The following is a 15,000-nucleotide window of genomic DNA, read 5'->3' on the forward strand; positions in this document are numbered from 1 at the left end:
TTACTTTGTAAGTCATTCTGGGACTTATTTCTTCTTTCATAGCAATTTTCCTTCATACTTTTTTGCCAGTATGGCTGTGAGGTAGGTATTAAATTCTATTAAAAAGGGTCTTAAAAAGGTCTTAAAAGGTCCTGAACTTTTATTCACCCAGGTGAGTCTCATTGAGAGGACATGTCGTTTTGAAGCCAGGCCCAAGACAAGACTGGGTCACACTTGACTATGGAGAACACTTATAAGGCACTCATTTGGAACTCCTAAGTGTTTAAGAAGTCGCTTATTAGGTAATTTTTGTCATGTTATAGGTCATGTTTGGTCGCTGGCCAGGTAGATGGGATTTTAGAAACCCTCCAATCACACAATCATTGAACCAGCGACCTTGAGGTTACTGGCTAGCCTCCCTAACCTCAAGGCCAGCCTGGCGCCCAATAACATTGGTGTGTGTGTGTGCCGTGTGTGTGTGTGTGGGGGGGGGGGGGCTGGTCTTGAGTGACTAGGTACTGTAGAAAGCAAACACTTGGAATCTGCAAATGAAGTGTAACCTCTTTTTTGTCTCTTTTTCTTTCTCTCTCTCTCTTTTCTGTTTCTCTCTCTCTTTTCTGTTTCTCTTCAGTACTGCAATACAGTGAATGAGCAACGCATGAATGGACTGCTGCCTGAGCCTCTGCAGATATTCCCTCGAGGTATGTTCTCTGCATGTGTGTGTGTGTATGTGTGTGTGTATGTGTGTGCGCCTCGGTGTGTGTGTGTGTGTGCCGGCATGTACATGTGTGTTTTCCGCGCGCGCTGAAGCTTAGTTTCTAAGCTCAGTGATTTCAGTTTATTGATGAGGAGTGCTATTGGCTGTTGAGTGGTGAGATTGCGCTGGGTTGAGGAGAGAGGAACAGCGGGTGGCCACGAGTGACCCAAAATCAACACCGCCACCGCAGAGCAATCTATCACTGCTGACAGACCCTGTAACATGCACTGCAATGGGATTATTGTGTTGAGAGGGAAAATGTTCTATACAATCTGGCAACCTCTCCAAAACTCCCTACAGCTCTGAGCATACGGCCTCAACCCCATTCTGTGTTGCGTGTGTGTGTGTGTGTGTGTGTGTGTGTGTGTGTGTGCGTGCGTGTGTGTGTGCTCGATTTTACAGATGATACACAGGACGTGAAATGTAACTGCTAAGATGTTTAACCAATCAAACTATTCGTTTTCCATACCTTGTCTTAGACCACGACTGATATGATCATATTCATGTAGTATATACATTCATTGCATGGCTGTCGTTTTATGGATGTGTGCTATCGTAGTATCATCCCTGTCTCGGAAATGACTATGTGCTATCTAGATCCTGACAGGCCCCCCCCCCCCAACCCATTTGTGTACTGTACTATATACTGCCCCCATTTCCCTCTCGTCTAAACGTTGAGCGGTCCATCCACCTCCTCATGTGTGCCTACATATGCATGGCCGGTGTTTAAACCTCCGAGCAGAAACACAAATGGCTGCCGCAGACACACCCCGGAGCAGCCTCTCCATTTATAGACGCCTCCTCTCTCCCCCGGAAAAAAATTAATGTTTCTTAATTCCCGCGCCCCCGCGCCCCGCCCCCCCCTCCCCCCACACACACACACACACACACACACACACTCTCTCTCTCTCTCCTCTGCCTGGGGTCTCCAGGGCCACATCTCAATCATTTCTCTCCACAGCTAATTTCAGAGTCACCCTCATTTGGCGTTTTTAAACGATTCCTCTTTTGCAGCACATTTTTGTAAATGGCCCTGTGATGTGTTCTACAATTTAGTCAATTACTGTTTCAGCCGGCAAGACCCCCGGGATCAGGAACATACATGGCCTGAAGGTAACCGTCACCGCAATAATTGTTTCAGCGAAAAGTTGAGAGGAATGAATTGGTGAACACTGTGGTGTTCCACTTATTGAAATGTCAATTGAAGTCAGGGCTCTCTCTCTCTCTCCCCCCCTCTCACTCTCTCCTCTTCTCCCGCTCTCCCTCTTTCATATTTATATATGTAGATGAGTGGCTGTAGCTCTTTCTCTCTTTCTCTCTCTCTCTCTCTCTCTCGCTCGCTCACTCTCTCTATCGCTATCTATCTCCCTGTCTTCCTCTCTCTCAGCTCCCAGTACTCATTTGGTTACGGTGGAAGAGTTGGGTATTATATCCTAATCTGCCCCAAAGCATCATGGTCCGCTCATTTAACACATCTGATTGGAAGGAAGACTAGCGTTAGACCAGTCTAAGTCAAGCATCACTGTGCAGAAGTGTGTGTGTGCGTGTGTGTGTGTGTGTGTGTGTGTGAGAGAGAGAGAGAGAGAGAGAGAGAGAGAGAGAGAGAGAGAGAGAGAGAGAGAGAGAGAGATCAGGGTTAGACCAAACCTAGTCAAGCGTCACCATAGAGGACACTTTGCACCAGAGCATGAAATCATCATTACTAGTCCTATTCAGGAGCGTCAAGCCTAGACACTCCCACTTTATGTTAAGGCATATGTTAGCCATTAGCTATTGAAAGCTACAATCGGCTAAACTTAAAGCTTTTTCCTATGTTTAAGCCATATGCCATCCTCCCATGCCACACTCCCATTTCCCAGTGTTTCCAAGAAGTACAGGGACTCACTGTGACTTTATCAAACAACAACCACCACGGGTGTTTACTTCAGATCGTCAGATTGCTCTGAATTTTTTCTTCTTCTTTTTTCTTTTTTCTTTTTTAAGGTCAAATGTTTGTTCCCGGAGATGATGTTCAAACCCTTTGTTAATTTTACTCCCCTTCACTTGTTTTTAATCTAAAATTAATTGGCAAACGAGGAGTGAACCGAGGTGGTATGCATTAAAACGAGGTCTTCCTTGGGCACTAATTAAGGAGAGGATCCCCTGTCTTAGTGAACCCAACACAACGACCTGTGGACCTCAATTAAACTAGTTATTTATAGCTCCCTCCTCTTTGTTTCTCTTTGTTCCCTCTGGGATGAATAGGGGTGCGGGGCCTTTGGAATAAACACTCGTACCCAAGCACGTTTGGAAAGAATGAAAAAGAATGAAACAACTTTAGAGTGTGTGTTATTTTAAAAAAACAAATTCTGTCCAAGGAATGCTCTCAGTTTAATTTTGGGCGAAAATATAATTACTAATACACCGATGAGCCAAAACATTATGACCACTGACAGGTGAAGTGAATAACATTGATTATCTTGTTACAATGGCACCTGTCAATGGGTGGGAGATATTAGGCAGCAAGTGAACAGTCAGTTCTTGAAGTTGATGTGTTGGATGCAGGAGAAATAGGCAGGAGTAAAGTCATTTCCCAAATTTCGTTGTTTGGTACCTGTACTATATCAATGACAATAAAGACCATTCATTCATTCATTCATTCATTCATAAAGACCTGAGCCACTTTGACAAGGCCCAAACATTGTTATGGCCAGACGACTGGGTCAGAGCATCTCCGAAACGACAAAGCGAGGTTAGGGTTAGGGTTGTGGGGTGCTCCCGCTCAGCAGTGGTGAGTACCTACCGACACTGGTCCGAGGAGGGACAAACCACAAAACCAGCGACAGGGTGTTTGGTGCCCCAAGGATCATCGATGTGCGAGTATATTAGGCATAATACCAATAGCATATTAGGCAGGTGTCATAATGTTTTGGCTCATCAGGGTATTTTTAATAATAATACTCTGCATCTGTCTCTCTCTTTCTCTCTCTCCACTTCTCTCTCCCTCCCTCCCCCCCCCTACCCCCCCCCCCCTCTCTCTCCTGCTCTGCCTCCCTCTCAGCCTATTAACCAGTGCTGTGTGCAGCGCTGAGAGGTGTTGTGGTGAGTTGCTAGGGTTGATTAGGGAGGTCACGGCTGTCTATTGGCCCTGACCACTGATTGTCTTGTCTCTGATTGGCCCACAGGTGAACACAAGGCCCACCAACGACTGTGCCCCAGCCGCTGCTGAGACCATGCCCAACAACAGGTGAGGAGTCTGGGGGAGAGAGGGAGGCGACACAGCCTGGTTAGGGATGGATGGATGGATGGATGGATGGATGGATGGATGGATGGATGGATGGATGGATGGATGGATGGATGGATGGATAATTGGATGATTGAATGGACTAACCTAATGGAAACACACTATATACATAAACTGCACATTCTGTTTTCAAGCCTTGCTTTGCTGTGTCCTGCAGTACATTTGACAGAGACCTGATACCGTGTTTGTCATGTGTTTCTCTCTCCCAGCCTAAAGAAGTCTTCTGCTGAGCTGAAGAAGATCTTGACCAATGGCCAGGTAGGGGGATCTACTGTGATCTCTGCTGTGTGGGCAGCCATTATGTTAGGGTGCAGTGCTGCCTTGAATGACGCCTAGAAAAGACGAAAGAGCTTCAAACGGATCACAGATCAACGCTCTTCTACGGTCGATGTTCGTACAAACAGGGCCAACGAAATGGCCTTTTGAGAAGAGATCCAGCCGTTTCTCTGTAGTGTTGAGAGGGAGTGGATGTCCCCACTGTCCCCCACTCAACACCGATGGCCTATTAGCTTCGACTGTGACGTGACATGTCCTCCACATCGATTGCTACAGGAGCTGTTCACTTAACCCTCTCACCACACACACACACACACACACGCGCGCGTACACGCACGCACGCACGCACACACATACACACATACACACATACACACATACACACACACACACACACACACACACACTGTCAGGGAGACAATTAGGCCAACCACTTCCCTGGTGTCACCTGTAATACGCTACACTAATAGAGCTGTAGTGCCTACCCCCCCACCCCCATCCCCCTCTTCCCCTCCTCCCCCCTCTTCCCCTTCATCCCCCTCCTCCCCTCCACCCCCCTCCCTATCCCTCTTTTCCTGTCACCTGACAAGCTCTCCCACCGGCCACTGCCCAATCAATGGGGATGACGTGGGGGTGTTGGGGATGACGTGGGGGTGTTGGGGATGAAGTGGGGGTGTTGGGGATGAAGTGGGGGTGTTGGGGATGAAGTGGGGGTGTTGGGGATGAAGTGGGGGTGTTGGGGATGAAGTGGGGGGTGTTGGGGATGAAGTGGGGGTGTTGGGGATGAAGTGGGGGTGTTGGGGATGAAGTGGGGGTGTTGGGGATGAAGTGGGGGTGTTGGGGATGAAGTGAGGGTGTTGGGGATGAAGTGAGGGTGTTGGGGATGAAGTGGAGGTGTTGAGGATGAAGTGGGGGTGTTGAGGATGAAGTGGGGGTGTTGGGGATGACGTGGGGGTGTTGAGGATGAAGTGGGGGTGTTGAGGATGAAGTGGGGGGTGTTGGGGATGAAGTGGGGGTGTTGAGGATGAAGTGGGGGTGTTGAGGATGAAGTGGGGGTGTTGGGGATGAAGTGGGGGTGTTGGGGATGAAGTGAGGGTGTTGGGGATGAAGTGAGGGTGTTGGGGATGAAGTGGGGGTGTTGGGGGATGAAGTGGGGGGTGTTGGGGATGAAGTGAGGGTGTTGGGGATGAAGTGGGGGTGTTGAGGATGAAGTGGGGGGTGTTGAGGATGAAGTGAGGGTGTTGGGGATGAAGTGGGGGGTGTTGGGGATGAAGTGAGGGTGTTGGGGATGAAGTGGGGGTGTTGGGGATGAAGTGAGGGTGTTGGGGATGAAGTGGGGGTGTTGGGGGATGAAGTGGGGGTGTTGAGGATGAAGTGGGGGGTGTTGGGGATGAAGTGGGGGTGTTGGGGATGACGTGGGGGGTGTTGGGGATGAAGTGGGGGTGTCGGGGATGAAGTGGGGGTGTTGAGGATGAAGTGGGGGGTGTTGGGGATGAAGTGGGGGTGTCGGGGATGAAGTGGGGGTGTTGGGGATGAAGTGAGGGTGTTGAGGATGAAGTGGGGGTGTTGGGGATGAAGTGGGGGTGTTGGGGATGAAGTGGGGGTGTTGGGGATGAAGTGGGGGGTGTTGGGGATGAAGTGGGGGTGTTGAGGATGAAGTGGGGGGTGTTGGGGATGAAGTGGGGGTGTTGGGGATGAAGTGAGGGTGTTGGGGATGAAGTGGGGGTGTTGGGGATGAAGTGGGGGTGTTGGGGATGAAGTGGGGGTGTTGAGGATGAAGTGGGGGGTGTTGGGGATGAAGTGAGGGTGTTGGGGATGAAGTGGGGGTGTTGGGGATGAAGTGGGGGTGTTGGGGATGAAGTGGGGGGTGTTGGGGATGAAGTGGGGGTGTTGGGGATGAAGTGAGGGTGTTGGGGATGAAGTGGGGGGTGTTGGGGATGAAGTGGGGGTGTTGGGGATGAAGTGGGGGTGTTGGGGGATGAAGTGAGGGTGTTGAGGATGAAGTGGGGGTGTTGGGGATGAAGTGAGGGTGTTGGGGATGAAGTGGGGGTGTTGGGGATGAAGTGGGGGTGTTGGGGATGAAGTGGGGGTGTTGGGGATGAAGTGGGGGTGTTGGGGATGAAGTGGGGGTGTTGGGGATGAAGTGGGGGTGTTGGGGATGAAGTGGGGGGTGTTGAGGATGAAGTGGGGGGTGTTGGGGATGAAGTGAGGGTGTTGGGGATGAAGTGGGGGTGTTGGGGATGAAGTGAGGGTGTTGGGGATGAAGTGGGGGTGTTGGGGATGAAGTGGGGGTGTTGGGGATGAAGTGGGGAGTGTTGAGGATGACGTGGGGGTGTTGAGGATGAAGTGGGGGTGTTGGGGATGAAGTGGGGGTGTTGGGGATGAAGTGGGGGTGTTGGGGATGAAGTGGGGGTGTTGGGGATGAAGTGGGGGTGTTGAGGATGAAGTGAGGGTGTTGAGGATGAAGTGGGGGTGTTGGGGATGAAGTGGGGGTGTTGGGGATGAAGTGGGGGTGTTGGGGATGAAGTGGGGGTGTTGGGGATGAAGTGGGGGTGTTGGGGATGAAGTGGGGGTGTTGGGGATGAAGTGGGGGGTGTTGGGGATGAAGTGGGGGTGTTGAGGATGAAGTGGGGGGTGTTGGGGGATGAAGTGGGGGTGTTGGGGATGAAGTGGGGGGTGTTGGGGATGAAGTGGGGGGTGTTGGGGATGAAGTGAAGGTGTTGGGGATGAAGTGGGGGTGTTGGGGATGAAGTGGGGGTGTTGGGGATGAAGTGGGGGTGTTGGGGATGAAGTGAGGGTGTTGGGGATGAAGTGGGGGTGTTGGGGATGAAGTGGGGGTGTTGGGGATGAAGTGGGGGTGTTGAGGATGAAGTGGGGGTGTTGGGGATGAAGTGAGGGTGTTGGGGATGAAGTGGGGGTGTTGGGGATGAAGTGGGGGTGTTGGGGATGAAGTGGGGGTGTTGGGGATGAAGTGGGGGGTGTTGGGGATGAAGTGGGGGTGTTGGGGATGAAGTGGGGGGTGTTGGGGATGAAGTGGGGGTGTTGGGGATGAAGTGGGGGTGTTGAGGATGAAGTGAGGGTGTTGGGGATGAAGTGGGGGGTGTTGGGGATGAAGTGGGGGTGTTGGGGATGAAGTGGGGGGTGTTGGGGATGAAGTGGGGGTGTTGGGGATGAAGTGGGGGTGTTGAGGATGAAGTGAGGGTGTTGGGGATGAAGTGAGGGTGTTGGGGATGAAGTGAGGGTGTTGGGGATGAAGTGAGGGTGTTGGGGATGAAGTGGGGGTGTTGGGGATGAAGTGGGGGTGTTGAGGGGATGAAGTGGGGGTGTTGGGGATGAAGTGGGGGTGTTGGGGATGAAGTGGGGGTGTTGGGGATGAAGTGGGGGTGTTGAGGATGAAGTGGGGGTGTTGGGGATGAAGTGGGGGGTGTTGGGGATGAAGTGGGGGTGTTGGGGATGAAGTGGGGGTGTTGGGGATGAAGTGAGGGTGTTGGGGATGAAGTGGGGGGTGTTGAGGATGAAGTGGGGGGGTGTTGAGGATGAAGTGGGGGTGTTGGGGATGAAGTGGGGGTGTTGGGGATGAAGTGAGGGTGTTGGGGATGAAGTGGGGGTGTTGGGGATGACGTGGGGGTGTTGGGGATGAAGTGGGGGTGTTGGGGATGAAGTGGGGGTGTTGAGGATGAAGTGGGGGTGTTGGGGATGAAGTGGGGGTGTTGGGGATGAAGTGGGGGTGTTGAGGATGAAGTGGGGGTGTTGGGGATGAAGTGGGGGTGTTGGGGATGAAGTGGGGGTGTTGGGGATGAAGTGGGGGTGTTGGGGATGAAGTGGGGGTGTTGGGGATGAAGTGGGGGTGTTGGGGATGAAGTGGGGGTGTTGAGGATGAAGTGGGGGTGTTGGGGATGAAGTGGGGGTGTTGGGGATGAAGTGGGGGTGTTGGGGGATGAAGTGGGGGTGTTGGGGATGAAGTGAGGGTGTTGGGGATGAAGTGGGGGGTGTTGGGGATGAAGTGGGGGTGTTGGGGATGAAGTGGGGGTGTTGGGGATGAAGTGGGGGGTGTTGGGGATGAAGTGGGGGGTGTTGGGGGATGAAGTGAGGGTGTTGGGGATGAAGTGAGGGTGTTGGGGATGAAGTGGGGGTGTTGAGGATGACGTGGGGGTGTTGGGGATGAAGTGAGGGTGTTGGGGATGAAGTGAGGGTGTTGGGGATGAAGTGGGGGTGTTGGGGATGAAGTGAGGGTGTTGGGGATGAAGTGGGGGTGTTGAGGATGAAGTGGGGGGTGTTGGGGATGAAGTGGGGGGTGTTGGGGATGAAGTGGGGGTGTTGGGGATGAAGTGGGGGTGTTGGGGATGAAGTGGGGGTGTTGAGGATGAAGTGGGGGTGTTGGGGATGAAGTGGGGGGTGTTGGGGATGAAGTGGGGGTGTTGGGGGATGAAGTGGGGGTGTTGGGGATGACGTGGGGGTGTTGGGGATGAAGTGAGGGTGTTGGGGATGAAGTGGGGGTGTTGTGGATGAAGTGGGGGGTGTTGAGGATGAAGTGGGGGTGTTGGGGATGAAGTGAGGGTGTTGGGGATGAAGTGGGGGTGTTGGGGATGAAGTGGGGGTGTTGGGGATGAAGTGGGGGTGTTGGGGATGAAGTGGGGGTGTTGGGGATGAAGTGGGGGTGTTGAGGATGAAGTGAGGGTGTTGGGGATGAAGTGGGGGTGTTGGGGTGAAGTGGGGGTGTTGGGGATGAAGTGGGGGTGTTGGGGATGAAGTGGGGGTGTTGGGGATGAAGTGGGGGTGTTGAGGATGAAGTGGGGGTGTTGAGGATGAAGTGGGGGTGTTGGGGATGAAGTGGGGGTGTTGGGGATGAAGTGGGGGTGTTGGGGATGAAGTGGGGGTGTTGGGGATGAAGTGGGGGTGTTGGGGATGAAGTGGGGGTGTTGGGGATGAAGTGGGGGTGTTGGGGATGAAGTGGGGGGTGTTGGGGATGACGTGGGGGGTGTTGGGGATGAAGTGGGGGTGTTGAGGATGAAGTGGGGGTGTTGGGGATGAAGGCGTATCCAATCCCCAGTGGTAGCCTCTCCCTCTCTGGCCACAACCAACCTTCATAGCGACGCCTCGACTTCGTGTCAGCCGGAGCACAAGCAGGCAGCTGGACACACATTCAGCCTATGGACAGGCCTCCGTCCTCAGGGTCAGCCCCCTGGCCCCCTCACCCCCCTGGCCCCCGGCCCCCAGCCTCAGTCACCAGCATCCAAACCCCCAGCCTCATACCCCCAGTCCCAGTCCTACCCACAGTCCTGTACCCCCGGTCCTAACCACAGTCACCCACCCAGCCGTATACCCCCAGCCCCAGAATGTACCCCAAATCAGACCCCAACCCCTTCCTTCCCACAAGCAATATCATCATCAATATCTAACCGGTTAACGTTGTGGTCTACAAATGTTTTGTCTGGTAGCTGTCAGCCTGTCTGTGTTAAAAAGGAAGGCTGTTAGTTCAGGCCCTTCACACAGAGAGGGTTTTACTGAGGCTGTATACCTGTAAACTCCCCCGCCAGAACACAGTTAAACACGGAGGGTTACCTTACCGACGGTCCTCTCCTCCGGAAGGACAGCAGGGCTGACGGAATGTTCCAGGCCGTCTGAGGTTCACTCGTAGTCAGATTCAGAGCACGAGTTAAGTCACGGGACGGATGTGTTAAGTCACGGGACGGACCCTTCGACGGGATGTCTTGTTTTGTTTTCCGGGTCAGTGTGTGTGTGTGTGTGTGTGTGTGTGTGTGTGTCTGTGTGTCTGTCTGTCTGTCTGTCTGTCTGTCTGCGCATGCAGCACTTTGTACTGTGCGTGCGTGTGCGTGTGCGCGTATACCGGTGTGCCTGTGTGGGATGTTTGACCATGAGTCTCAGTAGACTCTCTCTCTCACCCACACACACACACACACACACACACACACACACACACACACACACACACACACAGCCTGCTCCCATCACTCTGACACAAGGTAACTTTTCCCCAGCCTCCCCTGTGTCATGCAGGGCCACATTATATTACCCCCACCTGACACCTCTTATCAAAGCGGAATGGAACAGCGACGGCAAACACATCGTCATTAAACTCTCCATCAATCCCCCTCCTCCGCCCCATTGTCCTTTTATAAATTGGACAGCAAATGTTGTATTGATCTCTTCTCTCTCTCTCTCTCTCTCTCTCTCTCCCTCTCCCCCTCTCTGTCTCCCTCTATCCCTCTACTCCTTCTCTCCTCCGCTTGAACTTGGGATGACCTGAGCGCCTGTCTTTTTGTTTATGGCCTCCAGTAACGTCTCTCTCTCTCTCTCTACTGTGTCTCTCCCCTCTCCCTCCTTGATCTCTCCACCTTACCCTTTCTCTGTGGTGATATATATGTGTGTGTGTGTGTGTGTGTGTGTGTGTGTGTTATAATGTATCTCTGTGTGTGTGTGCGTGTGTTATAATGTATCTGTGTGTGTGTGTGTGTGTGTGTGTGTATGTATGTATGTGTGTGTGTGTGTATTATAATGTATCTCTCTGTGTGTCTGTGTGTGTGTGTGTGTGTGTGTGTGTGTGTGTGTGTGTGTCTGTGTGTGTGTGTGTGTGTGTTATAATGTATCTCTCTGTGTGTAGATCAACGCCCAGGACATCCAGTACCAGGAGCAGCTGGGCCATGGGAACGGAGGGACGGTGTACAAGTGAGTGTTTGTGTGTGTGTGTGTGTGTGTGTGTGTGTGTGTGTGTGTGTGTGTGTGTGTGTGTGTGTGTGGAAACTGGAAGTTATTGGAAAGTTCGCCAAACCTACGGGGGTTTTGCAACCCTAGCCGTGGTTCAGCTCAATAGTGTGTTTGTTTGGGAAACCTTTCATTGAAAAACTTGAAGAATGTTATCACAAAAGAAATCTCTCTGCCTCGAGTATTCTATTTATTTAAAAATGTAGTTTTATTTGCTGGTAATGTTTTATAGTAAAATGAAAATGACGCTTTTTTGTATTGGAAAAGGATGGTTGTGGTTGTGGTTGTGGTTGTGGCTGTGGTTCTAATCGTAGACACGCAGACATGTCAATGGTTCTAAGCTGCAACGGCTACATATCGCCTACCTCAGTTATTATTTTTTCTGAATAAAGTGTTTAGAAAAATCTGTGTTTTAGCAAGCTTTGTTTTTTTTGTTTTTTTAAAACTGATGGCTCACTCTCGATGAATCACCAGAATAATTGATTGATTACTCGATTAGCAAAATACCTGATTAGCCAATAGCAGCCCAAGAGGGGAACCTCCTTCTCTCTCTGTCTCCTGAGAAGAGGCCTGTGGTCCCAGTACAACGGCTGGAGGAACCCTCTCAGGATGCCGTCTGGTTCATCACTGACCTGATCACGCCTCCGTCTTCATCCTCACCACTCACTACACTATTTACATTTTAGTATATGTTACGGAACATGTGGGAAAACGGTTTATGTCAGCATTTCCGGGGACATGGCAGCATAAAACGTCAACTTGGTACATGCTGGCATGTCTAACCCTAGCACCTAACCCTAACCCTAGTTTTCCCACATGTACCGTATTCCCACATGTACCGTAACATATATAACAGATATAACAGTGTTGTGTGCACTCCCTTCCTGTCACACTCAATGTTATTATATATTGCATTATTACATATTAATATATGAACATATTATTTGACTAAGCACCCCCCCCCCCCCTCTCTCTCTCTCTCTCTCTCTCTCTCTCTCTCTCTCTCTCTCTCTCTCTCTCTCTCTCTCTGTCTGTCGGTTCATCTCTGAAGACGCTATCTCTGACAACTATAAGGCGGGTTAGGTGCCAGAATCCTTTTTGTTGTGTGATCTGAAGGTTGCTAGATACATGTGATGTGGATGTGGATGTTGAGGTGTTGAGGAGCATTAGCCCCGTTGTGCGGTATGTTACCTTACCAGCGCCGCAGCCTGGATGCAGAACTCTCTCCTCTCGTCCCCATGCACGGCCAGACCGATGTCATTGACCCCTCACCATTGGGTCGCCCCTACACTTCAATTCCCCCTCGAACTCTCCTTCCCCTCCCTTTTAACCTCCTCTCCTCCTCTCCCCCCTTTTTTCACTGTTATTGAAATATTTGATTGAGATTGAAGTATTGATCACTGCTCAGGTCGACCTTGACTTGACAGAGAGGCTTGTCTCTCTGTCTCCTTCTCGAGAGCCCACAGTACATTTTATTTGGAGCAAATCCAGTGTATTTTCTTTTTAGTGGGTGTTTTTTTTTTTTTTTTTTTTCTCTTCTATTTCTTTTACAGCCATTTACCGTTTTATCGCGGCAGGGTAGTTTCATTAACAGCCTATCTCTTATAGTTGGAAGGAGAAAGCAACTGGCCATTCCTTCGGCTCAGGAAATGGTTCCGCTGGGCAGAGGAAAGCCAATATTGCAACGCCGACAACTTCTCAGTCAATTGAGCTCAGCAGAAAAATCCATACACTTCTGGACCGGATATTTTATGGTTGGGAGAAAAAGAGGCAAAAAAAAAAAACTGCTGATAAAATAGTTTCCGTCTATCCCGTTGTTCATGTTTGCTATTGTTTTACCTCATATCTGGGTTTGTCTAAAATGCAAACAAGGCACCTTGGAGGTTTGCATCAGGCAGCTCTGTGTTTCACCTCCCCGTCTGCTGTGTCTGTGGTGTGGTTCCCAGCGACATTCCTCTTTCACGGTATATCGTCTTCTACAATAGTCGTCGTATCGCCATGTTCATTAGACCCCCCCAAATGTTAATGTTGTGAAACATGGATGACTGCCGTCTACGAGAGCTGATAGCCACGACGAGATTGTCTACCAACTTGAATGACATACTGTAAGCCACGTGATGACTTCAAGCCTCTGACGGTCTGTACTGCAGCACCTGTTTGTCTGAGTGTTGTGGTAGGGCTGGTGGTTCCTGCTGTTTGCCAGGTGAAGGGCTGAGCTTACCCAATCAGAGGGCTAATGAGTTGAGTGGAAAGTGGACATATACACACACATACACACCTGCATAACATACACACACACACACACACACACACACACTGTGTACCTCCTCCTTAACAAACCACAATGACATCTCTCACTGTAATTTATAATGTGGAGGCAAGTGTGTGTGTGTGTGTGTGTGTGTGTGTGTGTGTGTGTGTGTGTGTATGTGAGAGATGTCCAGGCCGGATCGACCCGGTTCTCTGGCTGTAGATCACCTCACTTCTTTTTTTTAAGTTATTTTTTCTGAGTGGGGCAGTCCCACTCATATTTTTCATTTTATTTGACAGATAAAGTATAGATTATGACAGGAAGGATGGGTGAGAGAGAGAGAGGAGGGATGACATGCAGGATATGTCCCCGGCTGGAATCGAACCGGGATCCCTGCGGTACATGGTCAGCGCTACGCCACCTAAGCGCCCCATCACCTCACTTCTTGTACCTACTGCACCGTACCAGGGCAGGCTGGAGGACGTAGACATAATATGGGAGGATGGGATCAGTTAAATTTCGTTTCACAGCAGAGAGAGAGAGAGCGACCGACCAGGGTCTGCCAGTTGTAGTGTACCGAAGCGAGGGAACGGGTGTGTGTGTGTGTGTGATCGCGTGCGTGCGTGAGTGTGTGTATACGTGCGGATATCTGTAGGAACATAGACGGCTGACCTCACTGGGAAATAGAGCCATGTCGCCCAGCTGACCCCCAGCCTTGCCTCCCAGTGTCCTCCATCACCTCTGTCACTTCCACTCTAAACACATCTCCCAGTGTCCTCCATCACCTCCATCAACTCCACTCTAAACACATCTCCCAGTGTCCTCCATCACCTCCGTCACCTCCACTCTAAACACATCTCCCAGTGTCCTCCATCACCTCCATCAACTCCACTCTAAACACATCTCCCAGTGTCCTCCATCACCTCCATCACCTCCACTCTACACACATCTCCCAGTGTCCTCCATCACCTCCATCACCTCCACTCTACACACACCTCCCAGTGTCCTCCATCACCTCCATCACCTCCACTCTAAACACATCTCCCAGTGTCCTCCATCACCTCCAGCCTAAACACATCTCCCAGTGTCCTCCATCACCTCCACTCTAAACACACCTCCCAGTGTCCTCCATCACCTCCATCACCTCTGTCACCTCCACTCTACACACACCTCCCAGTGTACTCCATCACCTCCGTCACCTCCACTCTAAACACACCTCGGCACATGTAAAACACAACCCACTTTGACCGTCAAACATGCACAGAGGGTTTTTCTTTTTTCCTGTCTTTTTTCCTCCCACAGAGCAGGGCACCTGGGGTATTACTTTAAATTGCTTTCTTTAAAAATAATTCGGTTGGCTTCTCTGTTGGGCTTTGCGTTCCTACGGCGACGACAGTTATTATGTGTCAAGGTATGAAGTGTTGATAACCCAATGACATACATACTGTATGTATGCAACGCATGGAGGTATGCATGCCTATGCATATCCCGACGCGCACACACACACACACACACACACACACACACACACACACACACACACACACACGGATATGTGTAACATACACACACACACATACACACCTGCATAACATACACATACACACACACACACACACACACACACGGATTTGTGTAACATACACACACACATACACACCTGCATAACATACACATACGCACGCACACACACACACACACACACACACACACACACACACGGATATGTGT

General features: G+C 51.0%; 1 protein-coding gene across 1 annotated transcript in view; it reads left to right on the forward strand.

The window, feature by feature from the left end:
- Nucleotides 1-15,000, forward strand: part of map2k5 (mitogen-activated protein kinase kinase 5) — a 71,220-nt gene that overhangs the window by 12,928 nt on the left and 43,292 nt on the right. The window contains exons 4-8 of the mRNA XM_080532542.1: nucleotides 611-680; nucleotides 1,809-1,849; nucleotides 3,901-3,962; nucleotides 4,229-4,277; nucleotides 10,918-10,982. Coding sequence (XP_080388668.1) covers nucleotides 611-680; nucleotides 1,809-1,849; nucleotides 3,901-3,962; nucleotides 4,229-4,277; nucleotides 10,918-10,982 — 287 coding nt within the window. The remainder of the gene's footprint in view (nucleotides 1-610; nucleotides 681-1,808; nucleotides 1,850-3,900; nucleotides 3,963-4,228; nucleotides 4,278-10,917; nucleotides 10,983-15,000) is intronic.

The sequence above is a fragment of the Nansenia antarctica genome (assembly GCF_963989245.1).
Source record: "Nansenia antarctica genome assembly, chromosome: 5".
Taxonomy (NCBI): domain Eukaryota; kingdom Metazoa; phylum Chordata; class Actinopteri; order Argentiniformes; family Microstomatidae; genus Nansenia; species Nansenia antarctica.